The sequence below is a fragment of the Artibeus jamaicensis genome, unplaced genomic scaffold (assembly GCF_021234435.1).
Source record: "Artibeus jamaicensis isolate MK-2021 breed Jamaican fruit bat unplaced genomic scaffold, CSHL_Jam_final contig_685, whole genome shotgun sequence".
Lineage (NCBI taxonomy): Eukaryota > Metazoa > Chordata > Mammalia > Chiroptera > Phyllostomidae > Artibeus > Artibeus jamaicensis.
In genome coordinates, this window is record NW_026521924.1 from 19667765 (window position 1) to 19684186 (window position 16422).

Sequence of the window (16422 nt, forward strand, 5' to 3'; positions counted from 1 at the left end):
GAGGCCAGAGCTGAAATCGGTCCCCGGGCAGATCCTGAGTCCCCGTGGGATGGGAATGGGGGACCTCCACTGAGGCAGCCTTTGCCCCTTCCCCACACAGGGACCTGGAATGGCACCACCAGAGTGGCCATCAAAACCCTGAAGCCAGGCACCATGTCTCCAGAGGCCTTCCTGCAGGAGGCCCAGGTCATGAAGAAACTGAGGCACGAGAAGCTGGTGCAGCTGTACGCGGTGGTGTCCGAGGAGCCCATCTACATCGTCACGGAATACATGAGCAAGGGTGAGCCTGGTCCCTGGCACCGGGATGTGGGCCACCCCTGGCTGGGCTGCCTCTGAATCGGGGTGCGCACCCCAGGGTGGATGGGGAGTGCTTTCCTGCCCCCCAGACCTGGAGTGAGCCTCTTTAAAGGTGGAACGGACTAGAGCCAACTTCTCATGTCAATGGAAATTTAAAACAAAGGTTGTCTTTCTCGTTTTGTTTTATTTTGAATGATTTCTCACAATGCATCTCCCCTAGTTTGCTGGCTTTCTAAAGGGCCCCGTTTGCCATTTTGGGGCAGAAAGAGAACTCCCTCCAGTCATCTGAGCTGAGCCACATCAAGTCTCTAGCTTGACCTTTACTTAATTTTAAAATTAATGAATTACTTTTTGAATTTTTACTTTTTGGAAGTATAATTTATAGATTATGAAACACACGTACTTTAAGTGTCCAGTGCAATGAGTGTGAACAGCTGGACTCTGCATATTTCTCATGACCATCGGGACATAGGAGGTCTCCATCATGCCAGACAGGTCCCCGCTCCCTTTGCAGGCGATGCCTTCTAGCCCCGAACCCAGGCAACCACTAACATGCTTTCTGTCATCCCAGATTTGTGTATTCCAGAATTTCATTTAAAAAAGTCTTTTACATTTCCTTGTTGTATGTGATCAGTACTTTGTTCCTTTTTTATTGCTGAGTAGTATTCCATTGATGGAGGGGCCATAGTTTCTGTTCACCTGGAGGTGAACGTTCCATGGTTTCTCATTGTGTTGCTTTTGAGTGATGAATGTCCAGTGAGACGTTTTTCAGAGATGGGTTCACATAAACTCTGCAGTGCCGGTTGAAGTGAGGCCAGCCGGCCCAGTTGGACGGGACCTGGGACTCGCTGCTTCCTGGCTCAGGGAGACAGGGTGGGTACTAGAGCTGCTTTCTCTCTGCCCAGGGAGTTTACTGGACTTTCTCAAGGGGGAGACAGGCAAGTACCTGCGGCTGCCTCAACTGGTGGACATGGCTGCTCAGGTGAGTCAGCACCTCTTACACCCTTGGCTTGAGCACTGAGACCCACATGGCTCAGCTACTTCTGGCTTCTCGAGTGCCCCCTCCTGGAAGCTTGCTTTGGTGCCTTCACACTCACTGATCTCGCCTCATGTATCACCAGGACCACTTACAGTGCTACAAGTGGTGGTTCTGGGTGGAGGAAAGAGCCCTTAGCAGGACAGCAGGATTCTTGAACTTGCTATGGGTTTTCAGGCCTCAGTTTTCTTCTCTGTGAAGAGGTCATTTATTCACTCAACAAACACATGCAATTTTGCTCAACGACCTTTTTTTTTTTTTTTTCCACTTAATCCTTATCACCATCAGGGGAGGTAGGGATGGCTATTATTCCATTTGACAGATGAGAAAACTGAGCCTCAGCATGGGCAGTTGGGATAGCAGGCATGACCTGGCACACATCTGTGTCTCTGGGGCATCTGAGGCCTCTTTTACGTTGTCACTCGACTTCTCTGCCTGCGTCTCGTCTTGTGCTTCCCCCTTTTCTCTTTGCCCTTTGTCCTGTGTCCCTGCTGCTGAGCACTAGTCCTTCCTTTTTGTGCCAGTTCCATTGATTGTAACCTGACGTCATTGCCTGAAGAACTGGGAAGGGCGGGGTGTTGGGTTGGCTCTCTATCCTGGGGATGGCCCCTGCCCTGGGCATGTGCCCCTGACTTGGGAAGGGTGTGGGGTGGCCCTGAGGCAGGCTCCTGGGTGTTGCCTACAGATCGCTTCAGGCATGGCGTACGTGGAGCGGATGAACTACGTCCACCGGGACCTGCGCGCTGCCAACATCCTGGTGGGAGAGAACCTGGTGTGCAAAGTGGCGGACTTCGGCCTCGCTCGGCTCATTGAGGACAACGAGTACACAGCCCGGCAAGGTGCGCAGGCTCTGGGCGGGCACCGCCCGCCTCGGGAAGTCCTGCCCCTTCTCTGAGCCTCAGTTTCCTTATCTGTCAAGTGAAGATGGGAAAGGCACCTACTGACCTTTCTTGCTTCTGCAGGTGCCAAATTCCCCATCAAGTGGACAGCTCCAGAAGCTGCCCTCTATGGCCGGTTCACCATCAAGTCAGACGTGTGGTCTTTTGGGATCCTGCTGACGGAGCTCACGACAAAGGGGCGGGTGCCCTACCCTGGTAAGAAGCTTCACCACAGTCTTTGGTCTCCGAACCCCTCTGCCCTGGTGACCTTAGACAAGTGAGGCCCTCCTCCCAGGCCTCAGTTGCCCCGTCTGCATAACAAAGAAGTTGAACGTCTGATCCTAGGCTCTCTCTGGTCAGGGCTTCCAGCCTTGGGAAGGGGCATACCCACCGTTACTCCAACCCTGTCCTGGTGGGAAGCCCTCTCAATTATCCCCACCAGCTTCCCCCTGCCCTGCTTTTCTCCCCAGAGCCAGCCTTCTCACTCCTCCCTCTGCCCACAGGGATGGTAAACCGTGAGGTGCTGGACCAGGTGGAGCGGGGCTACCGGATGCCCTGTCCCCCAGAATGTCCCGAGTCCCTGCACGACCTCATGTGCCAGTGCTGGCGGAAGGAGCCAGAGGAGCGGCCCACCTTCGAGTACCTACAGGCCTTCCTGGAGGACTATTTCACATCCACTGAGCCCCAGTACCAGCCTGGAGAGAACCTATAGGGAGCAGGCTGCAGGGACAGACTGGCTTCTTGGCTTGGATCTGGGGCTGGGCGGCCCCCAGGCCTCTCCTGGGGCGCTGCTCCCCTCTGCCTGTCTGCTGTTGATCCTCTCCGTGGGGCTGAGTCGCCAGTGGTGAGGCCTCTCCCTCTTTCGCGGCATGGAAGGGCTCAGGCCTAGGGCAGCCCTGAGGACGGGGTCCAAGCCTGGCACAGCAACCGTGTCCTGGCTCCTGCTCCAGCCACACGCCTCCTCCTTGGACCCTCCCGGAGCTCTGCGCATCGCGGCAGGAGGACCCGGGAAGAAGGGCTGGAGCCGAGGGCTCCCTTTTCCCAGCCTCCACCTACTCTGCGCCTTGGCTCCTTCCCACTTCCGTGCCACCCTGGTCTGTCTCCAGAGCTGGCCGAAGAGCCTTTCCAAAGAAAAGCGATAGGCCCTTGGCCGCCAGCCTGCCCAATACCCTGCCCCTTGCCGTCCATTTCTGAATCACCTGTTGGTGGAGGCCGCTGGGTCCAGACCCCTGTGCTGTGGCTCCCAGGCAGGGCAGGCCGAGGCCTAGACTGACGTGATAGTGGGTGGGCTGGGCACCCCCTCAAACCCCGCCCTTCTTAGGTCCAGGGGACCCTTGAGGATAATCAACTCCATGTCCCCTATTACTCATGGGGAAACTGAGTCTGAAGAAAGGTTATGACTTTTCCAACGCCACAGAGAAGTTCAGGATTGAGGTGGGATCAGAACCCGGTGCTCCCTCTGTCTTCCTCAGGAACCAACAAAATTGTCCTCAGCGGCATCATGGACAGACTGTGGCTGCCCAAGGGACAGGGCGCCAGAGGATAGGTTAGAGATGGCAGAGAGTCCTGCTGCTATTTCCCATGCAGTGGGGCTGTTTTGGGGGGAGAGAGTGGAGGTAGAGGTGGGGCTGAGCTAGGAATGAGGGGTGAAGGAGCAGGTGTAGGGAGGCAAACTTTAATCAGAACGTGGGTGGATTTTGACCCCCAGGTCCAGCCAGCCATGAAAGGGGGTGAGCCCCCAGGCTCTGGAGGCAATCAAGCAGAAATAGAAGATCTAAGTGGTTGGGAAGCTCTGGTCCTGGCTATAGGAGGGAATTCCAGGTCGTCTACCCAGTTTGTCCTGTGTCATTTCAATGCCTGGCCCCTGCTCTCCTCTCCAGATGTCACCCCCTAACCCATGATCAGGGAAAGGAGTATGTAGGCTGGGGTGAGCGGAGATGAAGGTGTCTACCGCCACACACCAGGACTGGCTGTGTGACCTTGGGTGGACTTCACCACTTCTGGCCGTGGCCTCTGCACTTGGTCCATTCCTGTCCAGACCCTGTGACCTAGCATCGCACAGTGAGCACAGCCCAGGGTGCAGGAGACTGTTTGGGCCTTGGCTCTGCTGTTCAGGACATGTGGTGGCTTTTCCCTGGGCCTCAGTGTGCTCCCCTTAAAGGGGGTAGCCCACAGTTGGTGGTCAGCTGACCATGGGCCTGTGTGTGTGTGTGCGTGTGCACGTGTGTTCCCCATGTGTGTCCATATTTAACATGTAAAAATGCCCCTTACTCCGCCCCCCCACATTGAACACTTCCCCCACAGCCCCACCCCCCGCAGCAATAACATTCCCACTGCCAGGGGATGGCCAGGCCCTGCCCGCGGGGAAGGAGGCCAAGCGGTGCCTGCCCATGGAATTTCAGCTTCCCTTTCATACTCGTCAGTGACCCCTCCCCTCTTGTCTGTCCCAGTGACGTCCGGGCTCGTGGGCAACGGCGAGCTCTCAAATCCCCTTCCAACTACCCAAGACCCAAGGCCCTTTGTAGAAGGTGTCCTGATACTGTCCTTTTTTAAAAACAAACAAACAAACAAACAAACAAACGAATAGCGTTTTGTAGATTTCAGATGACTATGCAGAGGCTGGGGGCCCCAGCTCTGGGCAGGGCCTAGGGGTCCTACATTCCATGGCCCAGGCTTGGGTGGGGAGGGGGGAGAGCCAGAATTGGTTGTAAATACTTTGCATATTGTCTGATTAAACACAAACAGACCTCAGAGTTCAGCCAGTGGTTTATTAAGCAGCTACTGTGTGCTGGAGAGGGAAGGGCGTGGGAGGTAAGGACAGGCTGCGGTCAGAGGGGACTTTGTTTGGGCAGGGCTGGGGCCTGGAGGGCTTCAGGCTTGGGTGGGACGTGACTGGAGTGGAGACAGCTCCGTCGGAATGTGCCCGTGTGTGCGCACCTGGGCCTGCATGTGGGGAGTGAGAGCATTTGGCAGAAGCCTTGCTTGTTGTGTCTGAGATCCACTAGGTGAAACCCAGGACTCACCAATTGTAAGCAGTTCAGAACTCATGCCCTGGGTGGGTGGTGACTGTTGGCAGTCTCGGGGAGGGGTGGGGTCGTGGGGAGAAGTGGCTGTGTGCGGGCTTCCCAGGAGTGCAGGGCTGGGTGGGAGGTGGGGCGGTACCATCCCAAGTCCTGGTCACTCCAGAGAGAAACCCAGGACTCTTCCTTCCTCTTCCCTCTTGTCTTCCCCCACCAGTGGGCACAATCTGGGAAGGTCATTTGCATTGGTCCCTATGAAGATGTTTATTTTACATCAGGTCACACACCTATCTGTGAGTCACCTGTGGCCATAATCACACTTTAATTAAAAATGAATTTCAAAATCGGGATGTTATTCTGTTCAGTAGCATCTTCACGAGCCTGAGGCCTTGTGGGGGCGCTTGTGACTTGGGAGCATGAACAGGAGCTTCCAAGGAGCATGCCTGGGAAGTTGGGGCGGGGTCTCCTGTTTGCTCACGGGGGGGTATGTCCTGGGATGTGTGTGCCTTCGTGTTCACATGGGTGTGGAGTGGGGCCTGTTTGTCCCTGGGTCTGCGTGTCTCCACACACATGTGTCCAGGTAGTGTGCCAGACTGCGGGCTTCTGGGGTGTGTGTGTACCTGGGTATTAACAGGGTATAAAGTGAGTGTGCATGAATTTGTGTGTGTTGCATGGACACAAACTCAGATCCATCTGGCCTGCCCCTGCGGGCTCTTGGGCTGTGGGCTCCAATGTGTGTGACTGGTTCTGTGGATGAGCATGGGGCAGCCTGTGTCCGTGCGGACCTGCATGGGTGCAGAGTGCACACGGCAAGTAGGAGGTTCCTGGCAGGGCTCCCTCTCGAGCAGGCCATTGATGCACCCTGGCCCCGGCAGGGGCAGAGTACTCAGCAGCGCCTCCGCAGTGGTCAGAATGCGCCTGCGCAGCATCAGTGGCCCTGGTTGGCCTGTGTGCCGGAGTCACCCCCAGGGAAAGGCCCCACACTCCCATCCTCTCTGCTGGCTCCCTGTGTCTCTCTGTGCGTCCGTGTGCCTCTCTCCGCCCCGTCTCTCTTTCTTTGTTTCTCTTTTCCTCTCCAGCTCGCTCTCCCCCTCTTTTCATCTGCGTGGCCCAAGAGCTCTGTCTTGACAATTCTCTGTGCTTTCTATTCCCTGCCTTAACCTCCCTTTCCCCCAACTTCTTGATTTTCCTCTGTGTGTCTCTGTGTGCTTCTGATTTGCTGTCTTTGTTTCTATAATATATGTCTCTGTTTCTCACTGCTGGTTTCTTTTTCTCTGTGCCTCGCTGCCATCTCCTCTATTCTCCCTCTCTTTCAGATTTTCTTCCTTATCAATATCTTGATGCCTCCGGCTCTTCCCCAGGCACTTACACCTCCAAACTTTTGCCCAGGCTGTTTCCACTACTGGGAATGCTCCTGTCCTCTCTGCGACCTGGTAAACTCCTATTCATCCTTCAAAACCCATCTCAGTGGCCAGGACTGGCTCTGGGAGCTTTCCCTGACCCACTGGAACTTGCAGGGTGGCCACGGTGATTTACGCACTTCACCATCTAGAAAGAGAACCTGAAGGGACGGGGCAATTCTTGGTGATGTGCCTATGTCTGGCCCACAGGGGAGGCGTGGCAGGGAAGCTGCCTGTTCCTGTCACCTGGCCCCGTCACCTGTTCTCTGCACATCCGCCTCTGTCTCCCTGTCTGTCTCCAAATGTGTCTCTGCCGCTCTCGCTTCTCACTCCAGGCTGCTGGCCCCTCCCTCCTTCCTTCCTTGATTTTATTTGTCTATCTATTTTTTAATATTTAGGGAGGGGGAGAGAGGGAGAAAGAGAGGGAGAGAGACATCGACAGGAGGGAACGACATGGGTTGGTCGCCGCTTGTACACACCGCGACCGGGGACCGCCCCTGCCACCCAGACATGTGCCCTGACTGTGAATCAAACCAGCAACCCTGCGCTTTCTGGTACGGTGCCCAGCCAATGGAGCTGTACCAGTCAGGGTGGGCCTGTTTACTCTTTCATGCGTTCCTGGCTATAATCAACCAGTTCTGTGAGCATCCTGATCACCAGTGTTTTAAACTGTGCGTCTGAGAGTTTTGCTATTTCTTCATCGCTTAGATATATAGGCTCTGGGGCTTTGAGATCTTCTTGAGCCATTTTTGGTCTGTTCGCACCCGTTAAGTATGAGGAGCGGCGCCTTGGACTCCCAGGTCGCTGGGTTGTGACGCTGTACGTGGAGGCGTGGTCAGAGCGGGGAAATGGCGGCGCCCTCTGCTGCCGCTGGGGGTCTGCTGGGTCCCGTCTAACCGCCCACTCCCTCGCTTGTCTATCCACGCACGAATGTGCGACCACAGTCAACCTGCAGCCCTGCTCCCTCGCTGTTTCCCCCAAGGTCGCTCGCTGTGTCTCTCACTAGGTCCAACCCTGCGCCTGGATTCCACGCGCCTGAGTCCGTCTGACCGAGTTTTCCTGTGCAACCCTGCTCCGCCAGCTGCTGGTTTCGCCCCTCTTACCGGTCAGGCTAAAGAATTTGTTGTTATCAGACTTCCGAAAAGTTCAGTTTTCTGTGTTCTGGCTATGTTTTCTGTTGCTAATATTTAGTTGTCTCTGAACTTGGCTGTGGGAGAAAGCACGGCGTCTCCACCTGTGCCTCCATCTTGGCGGAAGTCCCTCCATCTGTTTCTTTGACTGCCCGTCCTGGGGGAGAGTGAGTGTGTGCCCACGTGTCTGTGTGTCTGTGGCTGTGTCCCAGTGCTAGCGGGTATATCCTTTTGCCCTTCCTGCACCCGCTTCCCTGCAGCTCCGTTCAATATCCTCCTCCTCTCCTTTCTGGCCTTTCCTGCCGCCCTCTTGGTGCGTGTGCACTGGCGAGCACCTGTGTCTGCCCAGAGCCTCTCACCCGTCCCCCTCCCCCTTCCCCAGGGCTCCTGGAATTGGCCTTGGCCTCTGGGGTGACTTTCTGCTCACTCCTCATCTTGGCCCCTCTCGCTCCCTCCAGCCTTGGTCTCAAGGCCTCCCTTCTGGGTGGTTTCCCTGGTGACCATTCCCTGGACGCCTTACCCTGAGCCCCACAAACTCAACTCCTCCTCCGTGAATCCCACCCGCCATCCGGCCTCCGACACTGGGCCACCTGTCTGGGGAGGCCCAGCCGTCACTCACCCTCACTCTTCTGTGGCCTTTCATCTCCTCACCCCCGGCCCTGCTCACAATCCTCTGTCTCTGGTGAGGGAAGGCCCCTCTCCCTCACCTGCTGTTCTGGGCCCTTCCAGGCTGGGTCCGGCTACCCCTGTCACCCTGATGCCCTGAGGGAGGCCTTGCCCGCATTGCTGCTTCTGCCTTCAGCCTGGGAACCTCACCTCCTCTGAGAAGGCTTCCTGATTGTCCCTTCCCTGGGTTTCCTTGGCTCTGGCACCCCCTGCATTAGGGTCTATCCTAAACTTAGCCTCGAGTTGCTCAGTCCCCAGCTGGACACCCACCCAGGACCCAGTTATGAATTTTGTGGGCCCCAGTTAACTTTGTCTTCATGAGCTGCTTCCTCTATAAACACTATTAAAAAGTATATTTCATGACAATATTGGTATATTTAATATTATCTATTAAAATGGGTGTCAAACTCATTTTCACTGACGGCCACATCAGCCTGTGGTTGCCTTCGAAGGACCGAATGTAATTTTAGGACTGTATAAATGTAACTACTCCTTAACTAGGGGCAGGGAGCTCAGTGCTGCTGCTGGGCAGAAACAAGGTGCTGGGCCGGATAAAACAAGGTGGAGGGCTGGATTCCCAGGCCTTGTGCTTGCCACCTACGTATTAAAACATTTTCATGGCCCCCTAAGTGTATGGTGGGCTGTCGATTTACTGAGCTGCTCTTCTGGGCCAGGCCTGGGCCAACGCTGTTCCCTGCAGAGCTGAGTGTCCTCTGTGCCTTCTACCTCTCTGCATTTTTCTATTGCTCCATCCCGCCCCCTGCAGTGGTTTGCCCTTGACTTCTGTTCTAGTGCATCAAAGCCAGATGGTGTATGTGCCGGGTCTCTCCCCACCCACCTCTGTCTCTGTCCATCCCTCTCGCCCTAGCAGGTTTGTGTCTTTCTCGGGAGTCCCTCATTCATGCATTCATTCATTCGTTCATTCATTTCCCCTGACAAACACCTGGTGTCTGTGTGTCTGCCAGGCAATAGGGATCTTGGCTCCTGTCTGTCTCCTAGGCCTTCCGTGCTCTTGAATCTGTGGGCTTGTTGAATTCTCAGTGTGGGCCATGCTCCCTGCAGTCCCTGCCCCCAGCCGTGCCTGGGGACGGGTAGGTACGTGTTTCCTTCAGTCCCTCAGGCCTTTGGACTCTTCTTAACACACTCATTATGGAGCAGCTGTTCCTGTCCGCCTGTGTGTGTTCCCCCACCCGCCAGGCCTTCCTCTCGATGATTCCAGATGTGCCTGCCCCTGTCTTCCCATCCCCCTCCGGTCTCTCCCTTCCCCTCTCTGCCCTCTTTGACTTTCTGTTTTTCTGCTCTGTGACGCTCTCCACCTTTGCTTTGAGTCCGTGTGTGAGCACACTGCTGCTCCCTAGCTCACTCATTCCTTCCTTCAGCAGGTTTCCATCCAGCACCCCTGTGTGCCCGGCCCTGGGTGGGGGCTGAGGGGTCAGGGGTGAGGAAATCGGCTGGGAGCAGCCCTGGCCACACATGTACTGTCTAGAAGGATGGATGAGCAGAACAGATGCAGAAAGGCCCATGGTCCCAGGGGTGTACAGACGGGGCCCCAAGCTTGGACAGAGGGTCAGGGAAGCTCCCCTAATAAGGAGCTGAGGGAGGCCTGAGAGTAGGTAGGAGTCACAGAGTGGAAGTGGAAGAAGGGGGCCGAGCCATGCAAGGCTCGGTGGGGGGAGCTGGGCAGGGCCAGGGTCAGCTGCCGTTGAGTCGCTGCCCCTCTCTCTGCCCCCTCCTCCTCCTCCCCTTTTCTGGGGGTTGAGATTGTGTGTGAGGGAGCCAGAGAGACAGACAAACATACAGACAGACACCGGGAGAGGGCGAGAGAGGCACGCCGAAGGCTCCTGCCCTTGCTGTTTACCTCCCATCCCTCTCACCTTCCCGTTCTCTCTAGGGCTGATCTGCATCTCCGGTTCTCTGGCCTTGCTGAGTTTGTTCGTGTGTGTGTGTGTGTGTGTGTGTGTGTGTCTCCGGGTTCTCTGGCCTTGCTGAGTTTGTTCGTGTGTGTGTGTGTGTGTGTGTGTGTGTGTTTCTCTCCGGGTTCTCTGGCCTTGCTGAGTTTGTTCGTGTGTGTGTGTGTGTGTGTGTGTGTGTTTCTCCGGGTTCTCTGGCCTTGCTGAGTTTGTTCATGTGTGTGTGTTACATGTATGGTGTGGATGTGGCACGTATGTGTGTGGTATGTGGTGTGTGTGTGGTCCCTCGCCAGCTCCCTCCTGTTGCCTGAATCCTGCAGGGGCTGAGCAGAGGGTCCCGCCCACCCCCTCGGGAATCTTTCTTTCACTTGCTTGTTCTGGATGAAAATCCCAGCGGGCGGTTCTTCAGAGGCTGCCCAGGGCGGCACCCCCCACTCTGCCCAGCCTCAGTTTTCTCTTTCCAAACCCCTCTCTTGGGCTCACTCTGTTCAGACGTCTGCATTTGTGCCTGTCACCTCTCCTGTGGCCCGCAGTGTCCTTCTCCTTCTCTCTCTCTGTGCTGACTTCCTTGGCCTCTGTTTCCTTCTCTCTTCCTTTTTGTTTCATCCCTTCTTGTCTTTCTCTGTCTCTAAGTGTTAGCTTAACGTTACCCGGCGTTAATTAGCTTTTTTTCCCATCAGGATGTGACGGCCGTCATAGGTGTGCTCGTGCATGCGTGCATGCGTGCCTGCGTGTCTGTCCCCCCTGCCAACAGGTATACGGGGCCTGTCAGGCGTGTGTGCGTGTGTCTGTGTGGCTGAGCCGGGGTCTGGCTCCTGACTGTCCCCAAGCCATGGCCCTCCCAGTCTCTGCTGGCTTGTGGGTCTCCAGGGTGGGCAGCTGCCACCCCCCACTCCACCCAGGGGTCACTGCCACAGGCTGGGGGTTTTGTTTCCTTTCACTCCGTAGGCTTTTCCTAGAGCAGTCATCCCAGCAGCAGCTGCTCCTACTGGCTGAGGGGTGTGTGTGTGTGTGTGTGTGTGTGTGTGTGTGTGTGTGTGTGTGTGACAGGCAGAAGCAGACAGGGACAGAGCAGGCCCCTGCCTGGCTCCCTGCTCTGCAGGGTTTGGGGTTCGAGGCCTCTGCATTCATTCGGGGACATTTGCATTTGCCCCTCCATTCAGTCGGCGCCCCTAAGTCTCTGGAGCCTGCGCGGCTCTGTGCGCGGTGCTCACAGGGAGGGCGGTGTGTACGTGTGTGGCTTTGTGTGGCAAGCTGTCGGTGCGTCATCGCTGCCACTTTAGCTGGTCCTCTGCTCCAACCCTGGGGGCGGTTTCAGTCGACACACATTGAGCACCTCGTGTGTGAATGTGGGTGTGAGTGTGTGTGTGAGACAAACCTCCTCTCCCCTTGTGCCCCCTGCTCGCCTCCTCTCTGGCTCCGTCTTGATTGTTCCAGACACTCTGGCATCTGTCCCTCTCCCCACTTCTCCCAGTGTCTCCTTGTCTCCTTCCACATCCATCTCTGAGGTCTGTCCAGTGCTTGCATTCACTCTGTGGCTAAGCGCGTGGCAGTCTGTCCATTTGTCCGTCTGTTCATCCATCTATCCATCTAGCCATGTATCTGTTTGTCTGAGAGTTATTTCTGGACCCTTTTCTACCCGCCCATTCCAGGGTCCACTGTTGTCCCTCCCCCCCCCCCCCACTGTACGCTGCTGTGGGGGTGGGGGGCTTCTTGGCATGCATGCCCAGCCTCCACGTCTCCCCTGCACCCCTCTAGGCCCACCCCGGACTCGGCACCTTCCCTGCCCCCTCTCCTCCCATGTGTCTGCTTCACTCCCACCTCCAACAGGTCACCTTGGCCAGGTCACCTGCCCCAGGAGTCCCCACCAGCCCCCACCCCCAGATCAGGGGCCAGGGTTGGAGATCTCCTTGCCCTGTGGACGCCCCTCCCAATTCAGGTCTCCCCTGGAGTCTCTCTCATTTTCCTTTTTATTACCTCTTTATTTCCTTTTTCATCACTTTGACCTGGGCATAGCGTGTGTGTATGTGCCTGTCCCTTCCTGTCCCCCTGCCTGTCACATCCATCTTTCTTTCCTCTCTTATCCTCTTCCTCTCATTTAAAAATAAATTGAGGTAAACTTACATACCATGGAATGTACAACTCCGCACCTGTGCATCCACCTCCCTGAGCCAGAAACAGACCATCCTGGCCCCCGTGGCCGCCTGGCTCACCCCCACCCCCCCAACACCCCCAGGGAACCGCTGTCCTGACTCTGTTACCATTGCCTTTCAGTGTTCTAACTCCAAATGTCAACATGGTTTTTATTTCCTCTGCGTGTATGTGTGACTGCGTGTCTGTCCTGGAACTTTCTCAGTTGTTGGGCCCCGTCTGGGAGTTGCTGGTCTTTGACCCCTCGTCTAGGCAACAGTTACTGAGCGCCTCCTGGGATGCACAGGGTGTGCCTTCTCCCTCCCCTCCCTCCTTCCCTCCCTCCCTCCCTCCCCGGCTGCTTCTCTCCCGCTCCCTCTACTCTGTCTCTGAGTCGTTATTGAATTGTGCTCTATTCTGTGTGGCACTGCAGGAGTGAGTGTGTGTGTGTGCGCGTGTGTATGCGTGCATGTGTGTGTGCATGTCCCACTCGCCCACCACCGCTCCCTCGCTCCCTGCTTCCCCCACTTCTGCCTCCCTCCCTCTCTCCCCCACTCCTGGGGGCTCCATCTAGATTTTTCCAGGTGAGTCTGGCTCTACTTCTCCCTCTCTCTCCCTCTCTCCCTTCCTTTGCTCTCTGAGGTCCCGAGAGTTCAGTCCCCCTCAGCTGCAGTTCTGGCCTGGCCCCCCTCCTCCTGCCCTCACATGTCCTGTGCCCCTCATCCAACTCTCTCTGCTCCCCAGACAACCAGCTGCCATGAGGGTCTCTGGCTAAGATCTTGGAGCTGAGCCCCAGACCCATCCACCCACCAAGGTCCATCTCTCTTCCTGCAGGACTGGCCCCCTCTCCAGCCCTCACCTGTCCTTCCCTGACATCCCAGGTCTGTCTTCATGTCCAAACCCCCCTCTTCCCACTGAGCCTGGAGCCCTCACCCGCTCTAGGCCTCACCTGGCCCTCTGTGTGGACCACCCCGTCTGCAGAGCTCCCTGTCCACCCACCCCCTACACCTTGCTCCCTGGCCTGTTCCCCACCAGGACAGACCCCAGGCTTAGGCTGCTCCCCCTGCACCTCCTGCCCACATCCTGCTCACCCCAGTGCCTTGCCTTGGTTTGGGCCTTGCTTTCCCTCCTGGCTGGTGCTCCAGTCCCCCCACCGGCTTCCTGTCACTTGTCACCTGTTGCAGTGCCCCAGCCTGCACTTGACCTTCCAGGGGGACCCTTTTACATCAGGCAAACTTGGTTGTGCATTCAGTCAATACACAGTGACCATGCACCGCCCGTGGGGCAGGCTTTAGGGACACAAACATCTCTGTGGCCTGGCACGCTGGCGCGGAGGGGCAACCCTGACCCGGCTGGGCTGGGCGTGGGCACGTGGCCTCATGTACTTTTCCTCACCTTCATACTCTCCCTCCGGCTGACCCCTCCGTCCGCCCCTGGGCTCTCCAAGTGTCGGGGTGTGTTTCCATCTGTCTCGGAGGGAGAGTCTGCGTGTGTCTGTCCCTGTCTCCTGGTTTGAGGCTCGTCCTTCTGTCCCTGCACACCAGTGTGTGTGAGCCCCTGGTCCTCCTATCGGCGTGTCCATGGATGTGTCCGTGCTCGTGCGTGTGTGCACCTGTTTCTGTGTCCACTGTGTGCACACGTGTGTACCTGCCAGTCTGCACGTCCTTACCTGGGTTTCGGGTTCCATCCATGTGAATGGGAACCTCTGCTGGCATCTGTGCGTGTCTTGCTCTGCGGCAGCCATCTGACTGTGTGTCTCTGTGTGTCTGTCTGTGCGGGGATGTCTGTGCTCTTTGGGGGTCTCCTGGCTGGCTCTCCATGTGTTGTGAAGGTCACAGTGTCTCTGGCTGTGTCTCCCTGAGTGTGTAGGGGTCGGTCTGGGTGATTTTACCCCAGTGCCCTTCTCTCCCTGGGGCTCCCTGCCTGCCTCGCTGGCCGCACATCACCTGCCCCTTGCCATTCTGCTCACGTCTCTCCTCCCCCCACCCCCCTTGCAGCGTACCCTTTTCTGGAGGCTTTGTCAGGGCCTCGCCTCGCTCCCGGTGCCTGGTGGCCTCACAAGCCTGCTATCAGGCAGCGTGCGTCACACCTCGCATGCGCAGTGCCCTGACCGGGGACCCCTCTCCCTGCGTGGGGGAGCACGTCATCCGGCGGTGTGGGGGGTCTCGCCTCACTGCTTCCGTTCTCCCTGGCCCCCTCCCCCTCTCCCTCTGAGCCCTTCTCGAGCTTTCTTCTCCTTCCTTCCTGCGTCAGGCCTGCGTCTGTGGGCGCCTGTCAGCTCCTCGCGCGGGCTTCTCCTGTGGCCTTTCCGCTGCCAAGGGAGTGTGCTGGAGAAACTTTCGGGGTTCACTCAGTCTTCCACCAACACACCCCGAGGGTGGGTGGGGCATGGCCCGGGGCTTGACAGGCTCCTCTTTTCCTCCCACCACCCTGTCTCCGCGGGGGTCCACCTCCCTCTGGGAGCACCCGAGGGAGAATGGGAAAAGCACTCGGCACCACTCCCTCCGCCCCAGCCACCCTGCCCTCAGCCTCTCTCTAAACGGGACGCGCTGCTCTCCTCTCCAGGCCTTTGCACTGGCTGCCACCTCTGCTCCGGGTGCTCTTCTCAGAGATCTGTGCGCTTGCTCGGCCCTAACAGGCCTCTGCTGAATGTCTCCTCTTCAGAGCGGCCTTCCCGACTGCTCCGTCTAAAACAGCGTCCTCTGTCGCTCTCCTCCCTCCTCCCCTGCTGTACGTGTCTGCGGAGCACCTGCCACTCTCAGCCATCACCACTTACATCGATTTATCGGTTTAGTTTTGGTCTCTCGCGCCACCCTCTCTGCCACTTTGCTGTCGGCCCCAGGAGGGCAAGGAGAGTCTCTCTGCTCAGCGCTGTGTCTGCAGCTTCTAGAGCAGCGATCAGCAGGTAGAGAGGCACCTGGTACCTGTCCACTGACTGAGTGATCGAGCTATTTTCTAAGCCCTGCCTGGCCAGCATGCAGGGGTGCCTCTTCTTGCCCACCTGGTCACCTGATTTCACCCTGCCCTTCCCCATCTGCTCTCCCCACCCAACTGTTCCCCTCCACCTCACCAGCCCCCACCTGAGTGGCTCAGGAACCTGCCTTCTTCCAGTCCCCCTGTTTCTGGTCTTACCCTATGGACCTGTTCTCCACATAGCGCCAGTGACCCTTTGCAGGGAGGCACCGGCCATGCACTCTCCCATCTCGTGGTTCCCCAGGCTCCACCTCCTCCAGGGTTCAAGCCCACCTTCCTCTGGTCTCCTTTCCCCTCGCTTCCCCGTCCCTCCCCCGCTCAGCCACACCCCCTCCTTCACCACCTGCCTTCAAACCTCTGCGCCTTTGCATGTGCTGGTCCCTGTACTTGGAAATCCCTTTCCTTACCTCCTTGGTGGACTCCCTTACCTGCTTGGTGAACTCCTACTTTTTCTTAATTAAAATTTTTTATTAAGATGAAATTTGTATAAATTAAATTAGCTATTTTAAAGTAAATGATTGGGTGACATTTAGTACATTTACAATGTTACGCAGCCTCTGTCTAGTTCCAAAACTTTTTTACCGCCACAAAATAAAAACCCCATACTTACTGAGAACTTAGTCCCCATTTCCCCTGCCCCCTTCCTGTGCCCGGCAACTACCCCTCTGCTTCCTGTCTCTGTGGATTTCTCTGTTCTGGACATTTCATGTAAATGGTGTCAGAGGTTATGTGACCTTTTGAGTCTGGCTTTCACTTAACATACAGTTTCTGAGGTTCATTCACATTGGAGCACATGTCTGGGCCCCACTCCTTTTCCTGGCTGAATAATATTCCATTACACAGCTAGACCACTCTTTGTCCCTGGTGCTCCCTTTTGAGTCTCAAAGGGTTCCCCCTGTCTTGGGAAGGCTGGACTTTGCCTCCGCTGGCCCTCCTATTCCTGGGACAGTTGGGCCACCCTGCACCAGCTTCATGCCTTGAT

At 56.7% G+C, this 16422-nt stretch overlaps 1 protein-coding gene across 3 annotated transcripts in view; it reads left to right on the plus strand.

Moving 5' to 3' along the window:
• SRC (SRC proto-oncogene, non-receptor tyrosine kinase) overlaps positions 1–4717 on the plus strand; it is a 54096-nt gene extending 49379 nt beyond the window's left edge. For all 3 annotated transcript variants that reach the window (XM_037164501.2, XM_037164500.2, XM_037164502.2), the window contains 5 exons: positions 101–280; positions 1203–1279; positions 2019–2172; positions 2296–2427; positions 2715–4717. In XM_037164501.2, coding sequence (XP_037020396.1) covers positions 101–280; positions 1203–1279; positions 2019–2172; positions 2296–2427; positions 2715–2923 — 752 coding nt within the window. In that variant the 3' untranslated portion in view covers positions 2924–4717. The remainder of the gene's footprint in view (positions 1–100; positions 281–1202; positions 1280–2018; positions 2173–2295; positions 2428–2714) is intronic.
• Positions 4718–16422: the final 11705 nt, after the last annotated feature.